Consider the following 26451-nt stretch of genomic DNA (forward strand, 5'->3'; position numbering starts at 1 on the left):
AATATGTATTTCTGACTTATTCAAAAGTAAGTTGGAGACATTGTGCTTTACCATTCCAGAAGGACTACGCTCTTACCAACACCTTTATTTCAGCCCAGTGAAACTAATTTTGAACTTCTGATTTCCAGAACTGAGAACAAATGTGTGTTATTTTAACTCACCAAACATGTGGTAGTTTGTTTCAACAGCCATAGGAAATGTATACAGCCCATATTCAAAATTTGGCAAGTGTCTACATAGTATCCATTTTACCTATTTCTGTTTTCAATCTAGTATCCAGTTCAGAATCGCACTTTGCATTTAATTGTCAGGAGTTTTTAGTCTTTTCTAATGTGGAACAGTTCCTCAGCTTTGCTTTGCCTTTCTCAACATAGACACTTTTGAAAAAATACAGCTTTTTTATTTTTAATATAGCAGAATGTCATTCAATTTTTATTTGGCTGATGTTCCCTCAGCCTTAAATTCAGATTATGCATTTTGACGGGAATATAACATTATCTCAGGAGATATATGATGTTGGTTTGTCTTAATATGAACAATGCTGATTTTGATCAGTACGTTAGGGTGGAGGCTGCCAGATCTCTTTACTGTAAAGTTATTAATTTCCCCTTTATAACTAAAAAGAAGCTGGTGAGGAGACACGGAGACTTTTCCTCCTCATGCTTCAGCATCATGCTTTAGCATCCACGATGATTTTCCAACTCCATCATTCCTTCTATGTTAACAGATGAAGCTGTACTATAAGGAATATCTCCTTCTTCCTTATTTATTTACTTAGTCATTTATTTATGTCAGAATAGACTCATAGATTCTTATTTGATTCAACGGGTCATAATCTACTACCATTATTAATTATTTTTGATGCTCAGATTGTCCCAGATTTAGCCAGTGGAGCCCTGGCTTCTGGGTTCTTTTGATATATCCCCAACATTCTTTGAGTACTTTCTTACTTTCAGGCACAAGAGGATTCTTCAGGTTCACCTTATACTTTCTCTCCAGAAGTCTGTTATCCAAGAAACCCTGATTCTCCTTGTTGGAGAATGGTATTTAGAAACTAAGATCTAGGGGGCTACTTTTACTCATAACAGCTGGTATATATTTGCTTCTCTAGGCTCTCTCAGTGGACAAAGCCAGGAAATTTGTATAAGACCATGAGTTCATAGTGGTATCTCCAAATCTAATCTAACATCACATAGTATGTTCCCCCTCTCCATTTTTGTAACTCCCTTTGTCCTAATGTGATATAAATGGCACCCATTACTCTCAGTATATTTTCACATTTACTAGAGTCTAATCTACCAAGTATAGGTCAATATTTATTTGCAGGGGGCTTTTGGGGAAGGAGATGGACAGTGAGATTCACAAATCTAAAGTGCACAATTAAATGAATTCTGGCAAATGCCTACGTTTATGTAACCTGCCCTCCTATCAAAATATAGAACATTTCCATCATTTCCATTGCCTCAGCAATTTGACACCCCCAGACACAACCATGCTTTTTGTTTTATTCCATCATAAATTAGTTTTGCCTGTTCTAGATCTTCATATAATTGGAACAAACTGCATGTACTCTTTTGTGTCTGGCTTCTTTTGTTCAGCATAATATTTGTATCTGTGAAGTTCATTCAGATTGTTGTGTATTTTAGTAGTTAGTCCCTTTTTTGTTGTTGAGTAACTTTCTGTTGTATGAATTTAACTATTTTATTGGGATGGACATTTGGGTTGTTTTCAGCTTGAGGTTATTATGAAAAAAACTTCTTTGAACATTCTTGGTCAAGTCTTTGTATTGATATATGTTTCATTTCCTTTGAGTAATTGCTTAGGAGCGGAATTCTTGGGTCATAGAATAGGTGTATATTTATAAGAAAATACTGAATATTTTTCCAAAGCAGTTGTATCATTTTTCACTCCTGCCAGAAACAAATGAGAGTTCCAGTTGCTCTATCCTAGTCGGCATTTGATATTTTCTATCTCTTTATGTTTAGCCATTATAGTGGGTTTGTGATGGTATCTCATTGTAGTTTTAATTTGCATTTTCCTAGTGAATAGCATTTTTAGCATCTTTTAATGGGCTAATTGGCCTTTTGTGTATTTTCTTTTGTGAGTGTCCAAGTCTTTTGCTCATTAAAATTTTTTTTGGTTCTTACTGATTTGTAAGAATTTTAAAATATATTATAGATACAAGTAATTTTGAAATGTTTTATGAATATATTCTCTTAGTTTGTGGCTTTCCTATTCATTTTCTTAATTATGTCATAGTATGAGCAGAAGTTTTAAATTCTGATGAAGTCTAATTTATCCAATTTTTAAATGACTATTTGTTTTCTGTGTCTGAAGAAATCTTTCCCTATCTCTAGGTTCTGAATCCCAAGACTTTAGTGTTGGAATCAAGCAAATACATTTTTCTTCTTTAAACTCAGAAGGCCAGTTGCCAAACAGACTTCTTTGGTGAGCAAGTGAAGGATTTTAAAGGATATCCAAGAGGTAAGGGACAAGAGGGATTCTTAAGATTAAAAATCTCAGGCTAAACGCTCTTCTCAAGTGGCATAGCTTCACATATAGTTGATGGAGCCTAAGTTAGAGTCAACCAGGCTGGATCACTTGCAATCTGAGCAGACCCAATAAAGCAGCCCTTCCCCTCCCCCAAATCGCAAGGATTTGGGGGAGTGAGTTCAAGGGTGAGCCAAGGTTTGGGAGGCTGCGTGTTATCTGAGTCACTTCTTTGAAGAGTCTGTCTGCTGAAGAAGGCAGTTTGTAGGATGTGGTTCTGGGACATGGGCCCACAGTGCAGCCAGGACATTTGGTGTGGTTCTCCTACCACATTTTTCTTTTCTTTACTTTTTTTTTTTTTTTTAAATTTTAACATTCATACTTAATTTTAAAAAGTAAGTTCAAACATCAAAATTTTGAAAAAGTATAGTGAACTATATCTTTCCCCCCTTTACCTTTCTATTCCCAGCAGTGAACCCTTTGTTTACTGTGAGGGAGGCAACAGTCACAGCTAAACTAGTAAATAATTATTTCCCCCTCACTTGGCCAGACAAAAAGGATGGACTCTGCTGTTATCCTGTAGGCGCCAAGTGGGCATTCTCATTGTGGTCCTAGTGTTCTTACTCGCCCTGACTAGGTGTCAAGAGCCTTGTCTCTGGGCACTGGCCTTGGGAAGCAGGAGCTAGGTCACATCTTAATTGATTTTTCTTGCAGGGTAGAGAGGGCTAAAGATTGGGTTAAGTCCTCAGAAACTACGCTTCCTTTCACCAGCCACAGTCATGAGTTCTCAGCCATAGCTTTGTTTACATTCACTTGGGGGGGCCTGGTGTGAACTTCCATAATTGGTGCCCTGGGTCCTGCTGTTGTTTCCAAATGGAAAGATCAAATAAAAGTTTTCTGAATGCACTTCATGGTATTGAGGTCTCAGTTCAAAAAGAAAAGTTAGGGGGCAAGGCCACAATGATATGACCCTCCCCAGTGAGGCATCTGTGAAAAGGTAAGCCCCCTCTAAGCTGGAAGTACAGCTCAGAGGACAGAGACAAGTCCTCCTCCAGGATTCAGTCTCTCCCCTGAATTTCAGGGCTCAGAAGTCTAGGAATGGAACTAAGAATTACAGGTTTTCAAAAAATACACAATTAAAATTAAAATACAATGACTTTTTAACATATCAGACTGAATATTCCCTCAACTAAATATTTATACAGAAAAACTAAGCCCCTATGAATATGGATTTGATTCCATGGGATCAGCATGACTCCCTTTTTCCATAAATTTTTTCCTAGTAGCTATCACATTCCTCCTATTTGATCTAGAAATTGCCCTCCTCCTGAGAATCCCAAACAAATTACCTAAAATTATATTTATCATAGCATTAATCCTAATTTTGATGCAGGAAAAACTGATTTGGGGCATGAGGAGGGCCATGTCCCAGGCCTCAGTTGAGTGTGGGTCCTTGGCTTCATGCAGGAAAGAATTCAAGAGCGAGCCACTGTTGAGTAAAGGTAGATTTATTTAGAGAGATACATCAAGAGGCAAGGGAAAGGCCATGAGGTGTGGGGGTTGGGTGCTCAGATTAGAGTAAAAGTAGGTACACACTCCATAGACAGAGTGATGGCCATCTCCTAAGAGGAGGGAGGGAGAGAGGGTGGCTGCAAGGCGCCGTGTTGTCAGTTTTTATGGGCTCCGTAGCTTCCTATGCTAATAAGTGGAAGGACAGGTCTATCTACCTTGGGGAAGGGGCTGGGATTCCCAGGAAGTTCGCCATTTTCTACTCTTTGACCTTTTGTGGCCAGCCTTGGGCATGTTATTTACCATGCTAATATGTTATAGTGAGCATATAATGAGGATCAAGTTCTGCTAGAGGTCAAATCTCCTGCCATCTTGAGCCTCAAGGCCTAGTGGGGATTGATCTTTCTCCATTTTGGTGTTAACTGCTGCGTTATTCCTTGAATGGCTGTGCCCTGCCCCATTCCTGTCTCAATTTCACTACTAGCATTATTACAAGTTTGCCCTATGAATGAAATCAAAAAGGAATGATAATTAGTTTAAGCTAAATCAGAAGATTCCCACTCATTAAATTATGATTAAATTCATAATTACTACACTTATAAATGCAAAGCTCTTTAACCCAGTAATTCCAGTTGTAAAATTTATCCTGCAAATATACTTGCATATGTGCCATTTAGCTATATACAGCAGCATCATTGTAACAGCAAAAGACAGGAAACAATTTAAGTGTTCATCAATAGAGGACTTAATAAATTGACCATACATCCATACAATGAAATACTATGCATTTGTAAAATAGAGCCAGGAAACATGTGTATGTTTGCATATGCTCAGTCTATGTCTGGAAAGATATGCAAGAAACTGGGAAGAAGGGTGTGCCTGGGGGACATACTTTTCTGTGCTTTCCTCATTTTGCACCATGTGTATTTATTACCTATTCAAAAGTGAATAAATAAAATTCATTTTAAGTGTAAAAGACTTTAAGAAAAAAATCCCATGGGGTATTATAAAGTAGATTGCAAACATTGTGCGTTTTTTAAGATAACACAGAAGAGTTCAAGGGCATTTTAAGCTTATTTGGGATTTTCACCCTAGAACCAGGGGAATGAGGGTAACAAATAAGCTCTCTTAGCTCTCACATGCAGAGGAAGTGTGAAAAGCACTGCTTTACAAGATAATAGGGCCCAAAGGCAAGACGTGGAGGAGATGCCCCTTTGAACTAGGAGGTAAGGTCATCCTTTGAGTGGTATAAAAGAGATCACTTTAAGTATTTAAAATAGGGAATTTAATTCAGAGAATTGGTTTACATAGATGTTGGCAGGGATGATAAGTGAAACAGAACAGTGAAATAGCCCAGAGATGAGTTATAGCAAGAAGTTACTGCTACCCTTAAACTGGAGGGGCAGAAGGGCATGGTGTTACCAGAGCTGGGGCGGGGGCAGGAGGAGGTTGGGGTTGGGTTCATATGCTGGAAGTTGGAGCCGGGTAGTTGGAGGAGACAGCCTGAAGTTGGGAGGTGGAGTAGGAGTGAGAATGGATACTCTGGCTTCTTCCTCAATCCCTCCAATCTCCAGAAGTGTCTCCCATTAATGGAGCCCAGCAACTCAGTCTGAAAGTCAACCAGCACAGGAGTCCTGGACACACAGACTTCCTTTATGGGGTCAGCCTCCACTGCCATACTGAGAAAAGCAGGGGGAAAGTGAGAAATGGGTTTAAGGGCAAAACAGGCCCAGGATCAGCACAGAGGGAAATTAGGAAAAAATCAAAACATAATTCACAAATGTTTCCCCTTGAGAAGAATCAACTTAGGCTGACTGCTCAAAGGCCGGTTTCTAGCACTGCAACTAAGGCCCAGATAGTTTCCCAAAAGTGTTCCTTATAACTGATTTGTCCAAACTAGGATCTAATCCTGGACCATACACTACATCTGGTTGTTATGTCTCTTAAAAATTTTTGATTTAGAATGACACTTTTTGTCTTGGTGCAGGAAAGTGGCTAGTTACTCTACAGAATGTCTCACCTTCTGAATCTGTTCACTGACTTTTGCTTTCCTTTAGCTTGATCCTCTTGCCTCTCCTATATACCTGTTTAGATCCAAGTTAAACATTTTTGGTAAGAATACATCACAGTTGATGGTGTCTACTTAATGTTAGCATCCCAGCAGGAGACACATACTAGCTTATTGTTCCACTGTTAATAATGGTAAGATTTACCATTGTATTAAGATGATGAAAGCCTTCATTGTGCAGTTAATTTTTAAGAGCAGGAAGCATTTTTGTGGTACACTTAACCTTGTTAAAGCTCAGTTTCCTCATCTGAAATGTAACAGGTTGTATAGATTAAATAAATAAATGCATTTAAATCACCTAGGACATAGTAAACATTCAAATAAAGTTAATTATTATTATTTTAGTTGCAACTCCACCACTGGAGAATATGGAGCTAAAAAAGCAAAAGCTCCTCCTCCCAGTTTTCAACACTTATTTCCCTTTTCTGAAAGAGGAGTCAGGCCATTTTGGAGTCTGGTACACCAGGCTGGAAATTTAGCCTTGTTGCTAGAACAGCTAGAACAGGTTATACAACTTATTTTTTATGTTTCCTCCTATGTAAAGATAATTGCCATTTGTGGAAGACTTAGTATGTACAGACACTGTACTTAACATTTTACATGCATTTTCAAATTTAATTCTTCCTCAAATGCCACAAGTAAGAATTACAATCCATATTTTTCAGATTAGGAAATAGGCTCATAAAGATTAAATATCTTGTGAGAGCAGCACAGCTAGGAAGAAGCGACGGGATTTGAAACTGAGGACTGTACCATCTCCCGGGGTTAATGAGACTCAAAAAAGAGACACTGTGTGAAACAGCTTGCGCCTGGCTTTCTTGCTTTAAGAAACCTATTATTTCTCAGTTGTCACTTTCTCAGCAAGTTTTCTGTCTTATTTAATGTTGAGCTCCCCTCTTCCATGCTTTATCCCCTTCTCCCGCATGGCGTTTGGTTCCATCTAACCCACTACATAGTCTTTATTATTTGTCTTCTCCAACTCTAAAGTCAACTCCATCAGGGCAAAAACGTTTGTTTTGTTCACTGCTGTCTTCGCAGCATTTACAGCAGTGCCTGGAACATAGCAGCCAATCGTTAGATAACTGTCGAAAGAAAGGATGAATACCACACTTCCGGGATCATCAAGAATCTAAGGACATGGACGTAGATTGAACCTTGCAGGGATCCTTAGTACCACCCTCCCTTTCCCGCCTTCCTCTAGGTGAAGGGAGGTGCAGGACAAGCCCCACCCCTCGCTCGGCCGCCAATGAGGATAACGCTTCCCAAGCGCGACTCCGCGGGCGGATTGGATGACTGGGTGGGGTTTCTGACGTCATGTTTGACTAATGTGTTCCCCCCCCCCCCGCCGGCGCTTACTTTGTGCGTCAATTCCGGGCTGCGCCGAACGGAGGGACCAACGGCTTACAGAGCAACATGCCGAAGTGAGTGGGGCCTTGAATCTGAGGGTGTTCGCGGTCTCGATCTCTAATTGTTGCTCTGCGGGGCAGCTCAGGGCGGGTTCTGGCTCCTGGAGCCTCTAGGGGAGTGTGAGGGTCTCGGGGATGGAGGGAGATCGGAAGCTGTAAATACCCCTTTCCGAGTGTGGAGGTCGACTCCGCGTAAGGCAGCCAAAAAGCTTGATTTATCTCAGGACGCTTTGACGTCTTCGAATCGTGAATACGTCTTTTACTTAATTTTTTTACCTTCAATGAACAGCTCCTTGTTGGATGGGCATCTGTTAACTGGTTGTCATCTTCTCATTTTGTCTACCTCCCTCCTCTTTCCAGGTTTTATTGTGACTACTGCGATACATACCTCACCCATGACTCTGTAAGTAGTGTTTCTGTTCAGTTTGAAAAAAACTGTATACGTCTGCCATTTGCAACAATGTGGAGGGGCCTAGTATTAGGCTTAGTGAAATAAGTCAGAGAAAGACAAATACTCTGTTACCACTTATTTGTGGAAGTTAAAAAAATAAAACGAATGTATATAATAAAACAGAAACAGACTCAACTGATATAGAGAACAAACTAGTGGTTACCAGTCGGGAGGAGCAAAATAGAGGTATAGGATTAAGAGGTATAAACTACTATGTGTAAAATAGGTAAGCAACAGAGATATATTATACAGGACAGGGGGATTATATCTATTATTTTATAGTAACTTTAAACGGAGTATAAGCTACAAAAATGTTGAATCACTGTGTTATATACCTGAAACTAACAGTGTTGTAAATCAACTATACTTCAATTTAAAAATAAATTTAAAGAAAGGGAACCTAAAAAACCTTATATGTAATTAGTTTTTTTTTTATTTTGAAATTTGTGCTTTTCATTTTGCTAAGATTTAAGGGCTACTGCTTGGAGAAAATACCTCAGGGTGTTTGTTTTTCCACCCTTCCTGTAACTGTCTTCATAATTTGAAGTTATTAGTCTTCCAGCAGTCAGTGTTTTCAGTGGTGACCCCAAATAACAAAGCTTTAGCAAACTTGAAGGTAGGAAAAATTTATATGACAAGTGAAAATTCTAGGAAAATGTCCTAAAATTCAAGTATTTGATTGTGTCCAAGATTCTCAATGTTGGATTAAATTGGAAAGACATGCCTAAATTTGGAACTGAGTACTTTGATTTGATTAAAAACGGCTTAACAAATAATAACAGCAATTAAGACTGAATATTTATTGTGTGCCAGGCAGTGTTCCAAATGTTTTACATGTATCATTTTGTTAAATGCTCATGATAATCCTGTGATGTTAGTATTATCTCCCATTTTACAGAGGGGGAGACTGAGGCAGTGTTGGTAAATAACTGACTGGATATTATAAAACCAGAAAGTTGAATAGAGCTGGAAGATAAGCCTAGACAGTGTAACTCCAGAGTTGTCTATGTTAGCAGCTCTCAAAATTCTTGTTTCAGAGTCCCTTTACGCTTTTAAAAGTTACTGACTTATAACATTTTAAAAGTGAAAAATTGCTATTTTTCCAAAACAAAAAATTTAGTATGAAGAATGGTGTTTTAACATTTTTGGAAACCTCTATAATGTCTGTCTTAATAGAAGCTGGCTGAATTCTCATCTTCATTAAATCTTTTGCACTATGTTTTGGTTGAAGTGTGTGAAGAATCCAGCCTCACATGAATATGAGAGTACTTTAATAGCATTTTTAGACAATTGTGGATATTCTTTAATGCTTTGTATTACTGCACCAAAACTCAACACATGGTTAGTTGCAGTGTGGAGTCTGAAACCATATCAGATGCTCTATTATGTTAAAATTCACTGGTCTATCTTATACTTTGAGAGGTGCCTGTGAGCCACACCTTGAGAACTGCGGCTCTCTAGCTTGCTGCCTCTGTAGAGACCTGGTTAAATCAGAACTCTTGATCATCATGTCATCTTGAATAGTACCTGCAAGACCCTAGCCAATGATTTCTCTGTTGTCACTTCCTTTGGAATTCTCTCTAGCACATGGTAAGATGTAGTTCAGCATTAATAGATTTTTAGAACATGTAAGTAGAGTTGTTCCTCTTGAAAAAATAATAGTTGTAAGTGTTATTATAGATGGTCCTGGAGGAGACTTCTCCAGTAAGTTGGTATTGGTAGTAGGTTGCCTGTAGACTCCTGGTCTTTTTGTTTGATTTGGTTTTGTATCCTTAACTCCTAGTTCAAACTCCTAGCCATAATTTTCTGAAATTGTTAGTGTGTGGGGGGGGGCTATGCCTTTCTATCCTTTTCCAGTGCTATATTGTCATATACTCACTTATCTTTCTAATGCCAGAATTCAGAGAATTGAAAAGTAACTTTATGATAAATATCTCTTTATGAGAAACATCGGGAACCCTCGTAAGACTGTTGTTCTAACATGGTATCTTGTGAAAATACGAAGTTTCCTAGCGATTGAACATTTCCTGTGGTGGACTTTGAAATGTATAAAATGTTCAGTACTCTAACTTTTGAGCCTTCTGCTGGTTTTTAGGCATAATTTTGTTGTTAGGCTTCGGGCATCATTATTGTATTAGTATAAGCAGTGGTTTGGGAGACAGGGAACAGTATTTTGAAATGTAGACCATGAAAAGACAGTTTCTACTAACATGACATTGGTCACACCTGCTCCCGCTGAAGCAGTCATATGAAGAGAGGTAGGAAGCAGGTAGGCAGCCATGAGGAGCATCTGAATGAGATCTGGATTCTAGGCCTTGGTTTGCTGCTGTCTATGTGTTTTGAGATAAGTCTTTAAGCATAAATAGAAGATAGTATCCTTGTGGTTTTTTAATCAGTTTATTGAATTATAATTTATTTTCATTTTAATGCATACATTTTAAGTGTACAGTTTGACTATTTGTCAGATGATTACAACTTGACTTACATGCATTAAGATAATGGAACATTTTCGTCACTGCAGAAAGTTCTCCTGTGTTTCTTTGCAGTCAATCCCCTGCACCCCTGACCCCAAGTGATTTGGTTTTTATTACTAAAGATCATTATTACTGGTTTTAAACTTCATATGAATGGAATCTTACATACTCTGTGTGTGTGTGTCTGATATCTTTTGTTCAGCATGTTTTTGAGATTTGTCCATATTGCACATATCAGTGATTCATTCTTTCTGATTATTCCCCTGTGCCATGCAGATGTGGTTTTTATGTGGACTGAGACACTGCTTGTAAAGTACATAGCATGGCGTCTGGCATGTAGTAAGAGCTAAATAAATAAATGTTAACTTAAAAATATAAAAGGTTAAGTGTATGGAATCTATCTTATGTCATTTACCTCAATAAAGCTGTTAAAAAACAAACGGATTAGGGGGCTAGAGACAAAGGGCTGTGTGATTCACATAGAGTCTGTATTCTAGACCTATGGTCCTTTAAAAAAATATATTCCCATAAATTGTTATTTAAATATATGTGAGCAATATTATTTTGCTGTAGAATAACCTCGGAAAGAGCATAAAAGTGACATTGTGTCCTAGATGAGTGAATTGCAAACTTTTTTTTTTTTCCTAGTGGTATATTTTATTTTATTTTTTAAAATACATTTTTATTGAAGTATAGTCAATTTACAATGCTGTGTCAATTTCTGGTGTACAGCACAATACTTCAGTCATATAGGAACATACATTCATTTTCATATTCTTTTTCATCATAAGTTACTACAAGATACTGAATATGGTTCCCTGTGCTATACAGTATAAACTTGTTTGGATTGCAAACTTTTTCTTCATATGTCAGATTGTAATTATTTTAGGTTTGTGGACCATATGGTCTTTGTTTAATTACTCAACTGTGCTGTTGCAGAGAGAAGACAAGGCTATACCTAAACAAATTAATGCAGCTATGTTCCAGTACTTTTTCCAAAAATTCAGATAGCTCACCCATGGGCCATAGTTTGCTGACTCCAGTTTAGATAATTAATATAGTAGATAAATTACCACAGTACATTGCTAGATAAGTTTTTAAGTGATGCTTTAGCACCCAGCTGGAGCTGCTAAAGGTAGCCAGTCTACCTATATAAAGGTAAGGCTTTAAAAATTTTCTGGTTTTGGATATTTGTTTCTTTGTCTGATATGACCTTTTTGTTTTACAGCCATCTGTGAGAAAGACACATTGCAGTGGTAGGAAACACAAAGAGAATGTGAAAGACTACTATCAGAAATGGATGGAAGAGCAGGCTCAGAGCCTGATTGACAAAACAAGTACGTTTCAGTCTTTTGTTCTCATGTGGTAGAATGGTCCCATTCTTTTTTGTCCCTGTCTCTCTTTTGTTTTCCACAGAAGCAACTCATTCTGAATGATAAATAGGAGCATTCTGATATATTGAATGAAAGGAGTGAAGGTCTTTGGTTTCCCAGGGATATAGGAACACATTAATATTAATTATTGAGGTTACAGCAATCAGGTATTGGGTAGACTGGGAAGTGTGGCAGAGAAGAATGAGCTGCCCGGTATTTCTTTATTGATGTAGGCCACATTTCGTAACAAATTTATATAAAACCTCCTTTGTAGTGATCTATAGTTTTTAGAACTGTTTTCCTTTTACAGTAGGAAAAGGTAGGGGGTGAGTTTGTAGTTCTCCTCAGAGAGTTTAAGAGCTTTATTCTTTGTCGTCCTGGAAAAGAGGTGGTCAAAAAGTAAGTAACTGAAGTGGTGAAACAGTCTGGCTGTATTTTGGACCCCTATTGTACATATGATCCTTTTTTTGTTTAATTAGGAACATTTTTGTTGTTTAGACTAGTGCAAATCTTAGACATTGTCCCATTTCACCTGGAAAATTTTTATAATGTACTTTCCCCTCTATTTGAAAAGATGTTAGAAACTTCTTGCATTAAAGGTTAGCATTATGTTTGTTATTTTTTTATACTCAGCAAAATAATTTAGGATGAGTAAACATTTTTGATGGAAGAATTTTAAGAGGAGAGGAGGCAAACCCTCAGGGACATACCTTATGATGGTCACGATTATGTTGATGTTTAGTCTGCTGTTGATTCAATGGCTTGGAAAACCTTTACTGGGGGATATGATCCCTGAGAGAGCATAGGCTCTGTTTAGAGGCATGTCGGTAGTTGTTCCTGCATCTGTACTATAGGTCACTTTTTGGATCTGGTCCATATGAATCATTAGTGATCTACCTAAGTAACTTGATCTCCTTTGCACTGGTGGGGGTGGAGTAGAATGGAGGAATATCTGGGCTGCAGACTGCACTGAACTGGGAAGGACTAACAAATTTAGGAATTGACTTTATGAGTGTGTATTTTAGTATTTATTTATGACTCCTTTTTCAAACCAAATATAAATGATCTTCAGTTTCTTTTGTTTTCATTTGTGCCTCATATTGTCTGAAAGAAAAATTAAAAGGTGATTGTATTGGACATTTTTTAAGATCATAATCTCCTTCAGGGCAGGCTCTTACATTGAAATCTTTGTTTCTTTCACATCTCTTAGCTTGATGTGTTAATTTCACAAAGTAATAAACTGAAGTAGCATACTGTTTTCATGCAGGAAAGCATATATATAGGAAGGACTGAAGTTTTACAAAGCCTGGCCTCTAGGCAGGTATCACATTTTTCAAACAAAACTATGAGTGGCTTGAATTGAGTATAAACCGCATCTACAGATTAAAAATGACTGCTTTTCATCGTCATCATCGTTGTTGTTTTGCTTTGTGGGGGAGATAATCATGTTTATGTATTTACTTATTTTAATGGAAGTACTGGGGATTGAACCCAGGACCTTGTGCATGCTGAGCATGTGCTCTACCACTGAGTTATACTCTCCTGTCCTTGATGACTGCTTCTCTTTGGTAAGACATTTATAGGTGGGAGGTTTTCACTCCAGTCTCTCAGTTAATTCAGCTATAGAAATGCTGACTAAATAAAAACAGGTTAAAAAAGCCAAATCAATAAACCAATTAATTGCAGTTTTAGCTGGTAAATACCTAAAGTTGATTTAAAAATTGTAGAGGCCATGATGTAGTAATCTTAGATGAGTGCACTTTAGACTGAAATAAGGGGACTGTTAAAGATTTAAAAGAAAGTAGTTATTTTAGTAAAAATAAGTGGGTTGTTGAATTCTTATTCACTGTGTGTTGTTTTTTTCTCACTCTCTCCAAAGCTGCTGCATTTCAACAAGGAAAGATACCTCCTACTCCATTCTCTGCTCCTCCTCCTGCAGGGGCAATGATCCCACCTCCCCCCAGTCTCCGTGAGTTTATAAAGTTTTTATCTTAAGGGGTGTAACTGGACAGATTATCCTTTGATTTTGTTAGATTATCTCACAGTTGGCTTTCAAATACTCATTAAATGAATACATGGACAGTAATAAAGAACAACTTTAGCATTATAATTTCTGAAATATCTTTAGAGTTATCTTCTGATTGCATTATTACTAAGGTATTATATTTGTGGCATCCCAAGTGCGTCTGAGACAGATTGAATGGAAAGCTCAGAATGTACCTGTGGTTAGATGAGCTGATACATGAAGAGGTACTGCTGAGTCCATAAACTGTTTACTGCTATAAATACAACACTGGAGGATTGAAGTAGTTGATAAATTCCTCAGTCTTTCCCCCTATCTTCTAACCTACCTAACACCAATGTATATACCTTGTGAAAGACAAAAATTGAATAGTTCAAAGGGAGTGGATCCAAGGCCTGTCCTCTCTGGGAAGGTTTGTTGTTCCTGCGTGACAGATAGGAGGAGATTAAGTAACTAGGCCATAAGTTTTTTGGCACTCCTGGAAGAGTTCAGATTGAAATTGAACTCAGAGACCTAAACTCAGTCCTGCAAATAATCATGGATGTAAACACAGAGAAGTTTATAATAGTTGCACACTAATGCAGGTGGACCCCTAGTTACCCACCAAACCCTTCTCGGAATCCTGTCATCCTGGGACCTGGTCAGGGCTCTGCTCACAGCAGCTCTAAGGTCATCTCACTCTCCTACTCTGTCGTGACTGGCTGGCACTTAACACCATTATTTTTACTTCTTTTTTATTTTTTTGTTTTTTATAAGGGGGAGGTAATTAAATTTATTTATTTATTTCTATTTGGAGGAGGTACTGGGGATTGAACCCAGGACTTCGTGCATGCTACGCGTGTGCTCTGCCACTTGAATTATACCCTCCCCCCAATTATTTTTAACAGAATCGTCAGTGGTATGAATGTACCATAATTAGCCTCAGTGTTTTCTTGTTGTTGGACATATAAGTTGTTCCAGATTGTTGCTATTCTAAATAATACTGTTAGGGATATCTCTGTATATACATTTTCATATTTCAAAAGACTCTTAAACCTAAGTTTTGATTGAAAAAAAAAGATTTGAAATTAGGTACTTGTAGATTAAGTTCATCAGTTTTTTGTCAAGAGCTCTGCAGAGGGTATAATACCCACCTGTTGAAAATTAAACTTCTGAAATTTTTTTAACCTGGAAAACTTGTCTTCATTTTATACTTCTGTCTAGGCAGGCTTGTTCTTGTTTCTTAGTCATAAAGTAACTAAAGTTTTGTGATATACTGGTTTTTGTGGATCTACTGTTATAAAAGAAACTGTGAGAAGTTACAGAATTGTTACAGAATTTGGGCCAGATCATGAAATATCATTAAGAAGAAAAAAATGTTAATATGCAAGCATATCTTAACCTGAGGCCCCATTCTTTATTTCAGCGGGTCCTCCTCGCCCTGGTATGATGCCAGCACCCCATATGGGGGGCCCTCCCATGATGCCAATGATGGGCCCTCCGCCTCCTGGGATGATGCCAGTGGGACCTGGTAAGTTTGAATCTCTAGTCTTTTAGTTCTCCATTTAAATGGAAGAATTAATTAGCTAATTAGCTGTCTAAATGTGTTATTGCAACAAATTACAAATGGTGAATGTATAATAATAAAGAGAAATATTTGGTTTATCAGTGTAATTGGATGGTATCCAAAGACCTTGAGCTACTAAAAGCAGGATAAGACTGCCTCTTTTTTTGTTTTCCTTCCTCTCTCTTGTTCCCCACGCTCCTCCTGACTTTTGGCCATTTATAATAAAGGGAAGGGTAGATGCATACTTGTACTGCTGCTTTTCTCAGTTTGATTTGAGCTGAGCTACCACCTGTTGCTGATTTAATCTCGCAGGGTAACTAGGCCAAATTAGTGTATATGAAAAAGGTCTTAGGTGTGGTAGTCTTTTATTCCAGGAAGGGAAAAAATCCTTGTACCTCAGACATTTTATTTAAACATAAATGTACATTAATTTGCAGACTTTTCTCATACATGGGCCTTTGCTTTGAGAATGAGTCTGCTCATTGGAACACCATGTATTTCTTACAGAAACCAACAAGCCATACCAACTTTAGTTTCATTTTCTTTAAAGTGATTAGAGAGGTGAGGCAATTTAGTTCCAATTTTTAAAATTTAGTTTTTTTTTTTAATATATTTTTTTGGTGAGGGGAGGTAATTAGGTTTATTCATTTATTTATTTACTTTACTGGTAGTGCTGGGACCTCATGCATGCTAAGCATGCACTCTACCACTGAGGTAGACCCTTTCCCACTAGTTCCAGTTTTTTATGATGGTCTTGCCTACCGAATTTGTACTTTTGGGGGATGATTTGCCTGTGTCTTTCTTAGTATCAGCTTTTTCTTCATAGAATCAGTATTTTCCTACATTCATAGTTTATTGGTTTATAGAATAATTAAATTATGTAATAAGAATAAATACAACTGACGTAAGAAGCCTACGCTGAACTGGTAAGACAAGGTGCAAAGGTATTACAGTAGCCTCCTAGCCGGAAGCATTCAGTATGCTTGCTGTGGGTATCATTTAGAGGGATGAGAGAGAATAGGTAGAAAGTTCCTGCCTTTCTGGCTTGTGAACCCAAAACACAATCAGAATGATTGAGATGTCTCTTGCTTTCTTTCTTTTTTTTTTTTTTTTTTTTCTTGCTTTCTTAAATTGGGGTTACATATTCAAATTCCTAGAGGGGTTAGGGATGTGAACTGGGGAATGCATGACTTGTCTAAAAAAGGCTTCTAGTATCAGTGTCAGCCTGTGGTTGACATTTGAGAATACAGGCTTGGTGTTGCCAGTTCTGAGTATTTTCTTGTTGTTGTTTTTAGCCAGGATAAAATAATAAAATTATGGGATTTGCAGTAAAACAATTGAGTACTTGGTGGGTGGGCAGGGATGAATGAATGGGGATGAGATGAAACAAAGTTGATTGTGGGTGGATAATTGTGAAGCTGGATGATGGGTACATGGATGTTCATTATATTCTTATAGTCTATTCTTGTGTAAGTTTGAATATTTCCATAATAAAAAGTTGAAAAAAGGAATCTAGATTTACATATTAGTAATAAGACATATTAGTTGCCAATGTTGACAACTAATTAAAATTTAATGCACTATGGAGAGCAAAGAAATCAAGTTTTCAGGTGCCTCATTTTAATCTTTGGTCTAGATCAGTTTCTTCTAAGAAATGCTGAATGCACATTATATTATGGAGGGATTTTTAACAAAGTATTTAGAAGTTTAGTGTTACTGTTCCTGTTTAAATTATTCTGTACCTGTTGAATTTTGTGTCTTTGCATATACTTGTGTTTTACTTTTAGTGATAAGGCTGTATTCAGTTTGAAATAGTTTCCTCTTGAACCATTTATTGTAAGCCTTTAATCAAAATGATCTAGTTAAAAATACATTAGGTAAAATTTGATATTTAAAAAGATATAAGATGAAAATTGTATGAGACATAATAATAAACTGAGTACCATGAACCCACCACCCAGCTGAGGAAGTAGAACATTACCAGTCCCATGAAGCTGCCTCTGTTCCTCCCCAGCCTCCACCTGTCTGCTTGCCCTCCCTTCCCTAGCTCATTTATTTGGCTGGTATATTGCTGGGACACTTAAAAAAAATCATTAATGGTTTCTAAAATGCATTAGAAAAATCAGATTTGTGTGTGTGTGTGCTAATTGTTATAAATCACGTTATTGCTATTATTTTTCTTGACTTGAGCTAAGTATGGTTACTAACAGGTTCTCAGCATGGGCCTCCTGCTCACCTTTCCTACAACTCCGAACAAACGCTTAGTGGTAAGATTGTCCTCTGTGCCTGTGTACATTCATGAAATAGCTCCTGGTTATATGGTGGATAGAACTGATTTAAAGAACTGACTGAATAAAATGTGACTTAGTTGTGAATTTCCCTGAGTGAGAAAAAAGGTCAATTTAGGGAAACTAGTCCCTGGTGATTTCTGGAAAGCAATCTATTAATAGTTTCCCCCTTACTATCATTAGATCATGATTCCCATATGGTTCTTGTGTTGACCTTTTTGTTTTTTTGTTTGAGAATGTCTAAGTAATTTACAGATGTGATGAATTTGTTGCATTTCTTTTGTCAAGTATGTCTTTTTTCCAGCATTTTGCAGGGGGGGGGGCTACTTTTTTGTTTTTAATTGAAGTTCCATCAAGCTCTCATAAGTAGTATTTTCTGACTCTGTTTTTTCCTTCTCTTTGTTTCGCCTGCAGCTCCTGGAATGAGGCCGCCTATGGGAGGCCACATGCCAATGATGCCTGGGCCTCCAATGATGAGACCTCCCGCCCGTCCCATGATGGTGCCCACTCGACCAGGGATGACTCGACCAGACAGATAAGGAGATTGGGGAGCCTCTTTATATCAGTTTTATATTACTTGTTCTACTTCACCAGGAGATTGTGGTGCTGTGACTCTGGATGTTTTTTTAACAGCGTGACAAGGAAGACTTGCTCCCGCCTTCCTATCAGAGAGAGAATAGTTTTGGAGGGGAGTAGTTGAGGGGAAAAAAACAATTTTCATTTGTATTGTGAAACGTGAAAATAAAATTGTCAACTCTTTTAATTAAAAATCGTTCCCTTTTTTCTCACTTCTGTATAATAAAGGAGGTGAAGCGTTCCAGCTGTGTTTCTCTAGCTCATTCTCTCTTCCGCATGCTCTCTGTGTGACAGTCTTGCCTTAGGTGTAGAGTGGGTCCTTTTTGGTACCTTGCCTTTATTTGTGCAAAGACTTTTGTAAATCTAAAACTTGTAGAGCTTTTGTTAATTAAAATAATAAACAGCACATGGATAATTTTCACATGAATAACATTTTGCATAGTAAGTGTAAAATTTTAAGTCTTATACTGAAATAGAGAAAAAGGCTTCACAGTGAGCGCATATCAGCTAAGAATGGCAAAAATCGCCTTAACCTCAGCTTCTCCTTTCACTCAGCTCCTCTTTTTCTTGAACTCCACATAGTCTGAAAATCTACTAGTCATCAAAAAATTATGCAGATTTCCATGGTGCAGAAGGTGTCTTCAGAATGTCATTTCTTATATCACCAGGCTATAAAAGGAGGACATTTTTAGGGAGGTATCTAGAAAATAAGCCATTGACACTGTTCATATTCAGCTCAGTGTAAAATCTAAACTCCTGTTTCACCTAAGTGGAAGTGAAAATTGTTACAACCTTTGGAGAGGGCAGTTTGGCAGTATCTCTCAGAATTATAATACCTGTATCCTTTGACTCAGCATTTCCATGTCTAGGAATTTATCCTTTAGGTAGATTTGCACATGTACAAAATGACATGTGTACAAGATTATACATTGCAGCTAAAGACTGGAAATCACATAGATGTCAAATGAAAGAAGACTGATTTAGCAAGTCCAATACATCCACAAAGTGGCATATTTTTTCCAGGCAGGTAAAAACAGAATAAGGAAGTTCTGTACTGATGGAGAAAGATCTCCAAGGTACACAATGTTCTGCACCTTGGTTTGTTCACATAACAGTGTGTTATTTGCTGCTATCCTTTTGTAAAGGAAATATCTGTATGTACTGGTATATGCATAAAGGATCTCTGGAAGTTCAGATAAGCAACTAGTAGTATTGGTTGCCCATGAAAAGTAAATGAGTGGCTGGAGGACAGGGTTGAAGGAGGAACGTTTGCCACCTTTTTGTATCTTTTTTTATTTTGAATCATTATTTAAAAAACAAAACAAGCCACCTTTGCTATCTGAGGATATAGTTATAGTGATGCTATGGCCAGGGGTTCCCAAACCAATAGTTTACAACCTGGCTGGTGATCAGAATAATGGGGGACCTTTTCCAAAATGAAGATTCCAGATTTTGATTCTATATATCTGGGTTAGGGCTTATATATCTGCATTTTACAGAAAGAGCCCTAGTAAATTTCAATTATTACCGCGTTTGGCAAACTCTGTCTTAGGATCTTTCCTACTCGAGAATATAACCGTATATGTGTGTCTATTTCTATAATTTTTTAAGATTTGTAGTTAGAAATTGAAATGGCAATAGGTGGACTGCTTTTTATCCTAGAACTTGTGAATATTTTGAAGAGTAGCAAATAAATCACCATATCTAATATCTAGGTAAATGAAAGGTTAGAACTTGAGATCCTTACAATGAGATGATCTTTATGCTCAGACTCTGTAGAAGCTGAGTCAACTCCTACTCTGAGCTTTTGCCTGGACTGCTTGTTGCTTTTTAGTTTTTCATTGTCATATCTTTTTAAGACGAACTTAAGTCTTAGAAATTGATAGTTTATATGTCTGACTTTTATAGCTAAGATTTGTTTTTAAAATCTTCTGCAGACTTAACTGTGCCAACTGAGCTTAACATGTGACTCAGCAAGTTTCTGGTTTGGGTGGCTGTCAGGCTCAGGGTAAAAAGCCTGTGTGTACACAGAAAACTCACAGGTACCCATTTAGGTTTTTAAAATTGGAATAGATACTTAGGAATTACCCAGATTTTCCTAAAAGGAAGCTTTTTCCATAGTATGTTTTTAAGGTTGAATATCCACTCTAGAAACATTTCTAGTCTTATGAAGAAAGTGTTTTCCATAGTTTCAGAAAAACAATATGACAACTTTAAAGTTTAGCAAGTTTTAACTACAATGAACAAAGGTAGGAATAAATAGTTCTAAGGAAGGTTCTTTTTATTTTGTTTGTTAACTCCCAGGGCAAACTATTGTAATAATTGATTATAAGACATTTTCTTTGTAAGAGGCTATGAAGAAGTCAGACTTACTGCTGTTGATTTATGCCTTTAGACATCTGGTTTTAATTCTAAAATATGAGTCACTGTAATGTGAGAATTAGTATAGGTGTAAACCAGAATACTACTAGATATCAAGAATGAAGAACTTAGTGCCGATGTTGGGTAACATTTGCTTCCTTTTCTGTGGGTAGATCCAAGGCCATTGGGAGGGCAGTTGAAGTCCAGGCTGTCATCATGTCTGCTGCCTGGCTTTAATGGTTTGTCAGAATGCCAGTCCCCTTCATTCGAGGCTGCATGAGTAATGGGATCCTTGCATAGAGCCACAAGCTAATTTGGTCATCCTGTATGGAAAAAGTCCAGTGGTGATTAAGTGTTTGCCCCAATTACATAGCTTCAGTCAGATGGTATATTTTATTTGGTGAACAGAAGAAAAAAGCTTGGCCTACCTTTGGTTTCTCTGACAGAAGTGTTCTGAAGGCTTGCCTAGTATATTGTTTTATATGAAAACCTTAATGTTAACTAATTGGAGATATTTCTTCCCTTCCTGACTGAAATGTAAAGGTTAGACTTTCTGACACAGAATCAAATCCTGCATCTAGAATAGTTCATCAGACAGGTGCAGGAATAAAACAATCTGAATGTTGCTTATTGTTCTTGCTCTTTAAAGGTCAGGGTGCTAGATTTCAAACTTATAGAAAAGTTTAAGAATTGCACAAGGAACACTTTTATACCCTTTGACCAGGATCATCCATCACCTTTTGTTAGCTGTTAGCACTTCACCTCATTTGCTTTATTATTGGTGCTTGTGTGTGCCCTCACTCCCCCTCCCTCTGTCACTCCCTTTCTCTCTTTCTCTCCATGTATATATTCTATTTTTTCTGAACTGTTTGAGAGTTAAGTTGTTTATATCATGCCTTTTACCATAAATACTTAAATGCGTATTCCTAAGAATAAATACGTCCTTACACGACTGTGGTTTAGTTATCAACCTTGGTTCAATAACCTACCAGCCATGTTTCATTTTTTTTGTCCATTGATAAACATTGTCCTTGTATTTTTTTTTCTTGCCTGTACATGTACTGGAATCATGTACTTTTTTGAGGGGGGTCATATTTCCTTAGTCTCGTTTTAATCTAGAACGATTCCTCAGCCTCTCTGTCTCACTGTCTATCTCACACAACTTTTGTTTAATAGAATGTTCCTCATTTGGGGTTTGCCTGGTGTTTCCTCATGGTTATATTTTGATACATGCCCCCAGTTTTGTCCCTAGGATACATCGGTAGGCAAGCACACAGGCATCTGCCTCTAGTTGGTGATAGTAATTTTGATCACCCATCAGGTGATGGTCCAGTTTCTCTATACTTGTTCCTTTTGAATAAGTATCTTAAGACTTATGTCCTCATCTAATGAGACTTGGAACTCAGCACAGGACGCCAAGGTCTCAAAGCCCTTTGTAAGTACTTAGCTTTCACAATGACCCTGAGAAACAGGCCTCCCAATTTTTCCCCTCTTTTCTTTCCCTGTATATCACATTCTAGTACTTTTTGGGGATGGCTGTTGAAAGAATCAAGAAGTTAAAGGTAGGACAAAGAATTTTACCTCTATACTCAAATGCTGTATTTTCCCCCTCTTCATCCCTTTCATCTGTCAGGCCTCTGCTGGTAGAGTGAAGGATGTTAAAAGGACAAAAAGAAGAGTAACAATAAAGCCCAGAGTGGCAATTAGTCATTACTAATAGCCCACTCTAGTATCTCTTACTGTCCTTAATAGTAGAACATCTAATTTTCATCTGGATACATGGCCATCTGCAATGAGTAGCACATTTCCCATAGCTTGTAGCTAGGTGAGGCTGTGTGGCAGGAGACTACATGCCTTTTTTCTGCCCTTTGTCTTGTTGACAGTAATGTGGATGTGATGTTTGTTTGAAATGCGAGCAACATCTTGGACTATGAATTGGCAACTAAAGATGGTGTTAGCAAGATAGAAGGAGCATAGGTCCCTAGTGATTGAAGAGCTGCCATGTACTGCCTACCTTAGACATCTTTTACGTGAAAGAGAAATAAACATCTTGTTCATTGAAGCCACGTATAGAGTTTTCTTTTATCTGCAGCTAAGCCTACCTGACTGATAAAGAGATGCTCTGGGAGGAGAGTAATACTGATGCACTTGTTCTGCTAGAAAACCCTGTCTCAGGTCTGCTACTCTTATATTGTTCTGAATTTGGACACTGTTCTGAGTGATGGGACCACAGTAATAAAACAAAGTCTTTCCTCCTCTTATGGAGTTACCATTCTAAAGGAGAAGTCAGACAATAAACAAAAATACCAATGTTAGGTTGCATGTGCCATGAAGAAAAATAAAGCAGGTAAGGGGTATAGGTAGGGAGTGCCAGCTCAGGGATGACTGTAGGAAAGATGTGAAGGGAGTGGTGGTGGTGGTGGTGGTGGTGGGGAAAGCTGTGCAGATGGCCAGGGCACAAGCTTTCCAGTCAGGACAAAGACTGAAGTGGGAGTCTACTTATTTTATTGGAGGAACAGCAGGGAGGCCAGCGTAGCTCCAAACAGCTAGACCTTTGAGAGTGATGGGTATTTTATTATGTTGATTGTGGTGATGATTTCACAGGTGTGTATATATGCCAAAACTTAAAAAACTGTACACTTTAAATATGTGCACTTTGTGGTCTGTCAACCATACCTCAATAAAGTTGTTTTAAAAAGTCTTAGCTACCATAAACTAGAAACTACTCTTAAGAATCCTTATAGACAGCAATACCATATTTGCTATTTAACCCTCTTGCTTTTGAGTTTTCTATAAAACTACCTTTCCTTATTTGCATAGTCTTATGTTTCTTTGGGCTTGTGTATGTCCTCTTTTGTTCCATACAAAGCACAGTATGTACAAATGAATGTTTAATTATGAATTTAGAAATGTGGCCATCCTGCCAAGCAAGTGAGGGAAGCTATTGGATCTGAAATAAAGGGATCAACTAGGTGTTTTAAAAATGTATGGGTTATGGAATATGACTCAGCAATAAGAAAGGATGAACTATTGGATGGATCTCAGGGGCATTATATTGAGTGAAAAAGCCAGTCTGAAATGGTCATATACTGCATGATCCTATCTATATAAATGACAAAATTATTGAGGTGAAGAATAAATTAGTAGTTAAGGGTTAGGAATGGTTTTGGGGGTGGGAGGAGCAGGGAAAGATTATAAAGGGGTAGCATGAGGGGGAATGTTTGTGTTGATGCCATAGTTCTGTATCTTTACTGTGGGAGTGGTTATACAAGTCTATACACGTGACGAATGACAGAATTATACACAAACACACCAGTATCAGTTTCCTGGGTGATATATTATACTGTAGTTATGTAAGAAGTAACCATTGTAGGAAAGTAGGCAAAGGGTATGTGGGGCTTCTCTGTATTCAACTTCTTGTGAATCTACAATTATTTAAAAAAAATAAGTTTAAAAAAAAGTAAGGACTTCTGGTTCCAGAAAGATGGAATAGATGTACCTTTCCCTATTCTTATTGCTAAGTACAAATAAAATCCTGGACGTTACACATACATAAAAAGCAAGCATAGAAGACTCTGAAAGATGGCGAGAAGGCAGACCTGGTAGGAAACTTGGGACCCAAGGAACAACATGATGAGCTCTCTGGATTTTCTTTTTGCCTCATATGTGCCAGACTTGAAGTTGAAGAAGCTGGCAACCAAGAAACACCCATGGGCAACAGACAAAACACACCCCAAGAAAAAAGGACCAGAAAATACACCCCTTTAGCGAAAGGACCAGAAAAGAGGCAGCTTAACAAACCTTTTAGACAATACTATTCTACTCTAGCCAAACACCACAGAAAAAACTTGCCCTGCCCCAACCCATGTCACAAAGGCCAAGTGGCGAGCTTAGACTTCCACCCTTGTGAGGCTATAATGAAATGCTCCAAACTCCAGCCAGGTGGTATCAGAGAAGAGCTGGGATTATCATTCCTATCTGGCAGTGACAAGGCATTGTCCCCTCTTGATTGATGTAGTGTCAGAAGTTTAAGGGCTTTCACTAATGCCCAGTGGTTATGAGGCTGCGAATATCCCCGTGTCAGTGGAGGCTTTGTGGGGAGCAGTAACAACGCACTGCCACTCCCATCCATAGGAGTATTAGGAGGCCTATTGGAGAGCCAGAACTTAAACTTTAGCCCAGCAGTAATGCGTAACCCTTCTCCTGGGTGTCCAAGGAGGCTGACTAGGCAACCTGGACTTCTGTCTCCACCTGACAGTAACAAGAGGGCACCTTCCCCCTTCTTCTGCCAGATCATTGTGAGAAAAAGCTAGCAAACAGAAGGTTTAAATAAGATCCAGATTCAGGACATAATAAGAAAATATCCAAGTTTCAATCTAAAATCACTCATCATACCAAGAGTCAAGAAGATCTCAGACTGAATGTAAAAATGCAATCAATAAGTAAGACAAAGATGCTAGAGTTATTTGACAAAGATTTTAGAGCAGTCATCATAAAAGTGCTCCAGTGAGCAATTAAGAACATGCTCAAAACAAATGAAGAAATAGAAAATTTCAGCAAAGAAATAGAAGATATAGAGAAGAACCAAATGGAAATTGTGGAACCTCCAAATAAAATAAATTCAGTGGATGGGCTGGGCTCAACAGTAAGCAATCAGTAACAGGAAATAATCAGAGAACTTGAGGATAGAACAATACAAATACCCAATCTAAACAACGGAAAATAGACTTTAAAAAATGAACACAACTTTAGGGACTTGTGGGTCCCTGAAGATCAAATATTCATGTCAGAGTGCTCCCTTTTAAAAAGGTAATTGGGGCAGGTGGGGGTAGTTCTGGGGGAAATTGAACTTAATATAAGGGATAGGCATAGGAATGCATTGTCTGTTGATCATTTATTTTAAAAATCTAACATTTATACGATTCACCATGCTTAGACTATCTCTGAAATCAGGTAACAATTGTTTAGGGGAAGGGAACTGAATAATCGAATGGTAGAGGGACTGGGAGGGAGGAGACTTACCTTGATTTCTGTATTATGTTCATGTATTAACTATAAACAAGAATGAATAAATTTAAAATTAACTGGTGGTCAGATTTCCTATAAGCATGTCTCCTCGGAGTATTTTGCTCAGGTTTTTGCTTGAAGGTTTAAGTCCAGAAAACTTCAACTTCCCACCTTTGCCAGAGTTCTCAGGTGTCCCGGACATATGGGTTACCATTTAAAGTGTATGGACGAAATAAAGTGGAAATAGTACTGTCTTACAGTAAGAACACTTGGGTTCTAGTCTTGTCTCACTAAGTAGCTGAGATCTTGAACAAGCTCTTTCAACTATTTCCCTGGGCTTCAGTGTCCTTATTTTCAAAACGAAGTTGATCTCTAAAGCCCTTGGGAATTTAAAGTTACTGTCTCATTTTCTGCTGCCTCCAGCATTTGAGTGGGTTCCTCCGCAGTGCACCTCTTAGGTGTTGAATAAACATTTACCTATTGGTTAACCAGGTAGAGGCTAAGAGGGGCACGAAGAGGATAACGAGGCTTCCCCCTTCTCATCTAGCATAAAGCAGTAGAGCGCAGTGCTTGTACGGGCCTGTGAGATCCTTGAGACTACTTTTCACTCCCCAGCCTGACTACTGGAGTAGTTAGCTGGTGTTCAATGCATAATGAGTGAAAATGTGAGGGAAATAAATGAGACGCGGACCAAAAGGTGCATAATTATCTAGCAAATTCCTGCAAAAAAAAAAAAAAAAACCAACAAACAAACACACACAACCCCCAAACAAACAGACATCCTGCCTTTCCCCGCCCGAAGCTTTAAGGCGACTGCGGGGGTGTGATCCTCTGGCAGTCGAGAGGGGAAGCCTTTCAGATCTCGCTCGGTAGAGGCAG

At 38.0% G+C, this 26451-nt stretch overlaps 1 protein-coding gene across 2 annotated transcripts; it reads left to right on the forward strand.

Annotated features, from left to right (window-relative positions):
• The first annotated feature begins 7370 nt into the window (after window positions 1-7370).
• Window positions 7371-18445, forward strand: SNRPC (small nuclear ribonucleoprotein polypeptide C). Of its 2 annotated transcripts, XM_010949053.3 has the most exons (7): window positions 7371-7488; window positions 7834-7876; window positions 11627-11735; window positions 13651-13740; window positions 15200-15304; window positions 17551-17607; window positions 18043-18445. In XM_010949053.3, the coding sequence occupies exons 1-7, from the start codon at window positions 7481-7483 to the stop codon at window positions 18165-18167; spliced, it is 537 nt and encodes a 178-aa protein (XP_010947355.1). In that variant the 5' UTR covers window positions 7371-7480; the 3' UTR covers window positions 18168-18445. The 2 variants fall into 2 exon arrangements, with proteins under 2 accessions (XP_010947355.1, XP_010947356.1); XM_010949054.3 differs by lacking the exon at window positions 17551-17607.
• Window positions 18446-26451: the final 8006 nt, after the last annotated feature.

Source organism: Camelus bactrianus, chromosome 20 (genome assembly GCF_048773025.1).
Source record: "Camelus bactrianus isolate YW-2024 breed Bactrian camel chromosome 20, ASM4877302v1, whole genome shotgun sequence".
In the NCBI taxonomy this organism is placed as follows: Eukaryota; Metazoa; Chordata; class Mammalia; order Artiodactyla; family Camelidae; genus Camelus; species Camelus bactrianus.

Bases quoted from the DNA above. Each gene is read 5' to 3' on its own strand.
- SNRPC (XM_010949053.3), top strand. The intron at 13,741-15,199 runs GTGAGTTTATAA...TCTTTATTTCAG, and splicing joins CCCACCTCCCCCCAGTCTCC to CGGGTCCTCCTCGCCCTGGT. The intron at 15,305-17,550 runs GTAAGTTTGAAT...GGTTACTAACAG, and splicing joins GATGATGCCAGTGGGACCTG to GTTCTCAGCATGGGCCTCCT.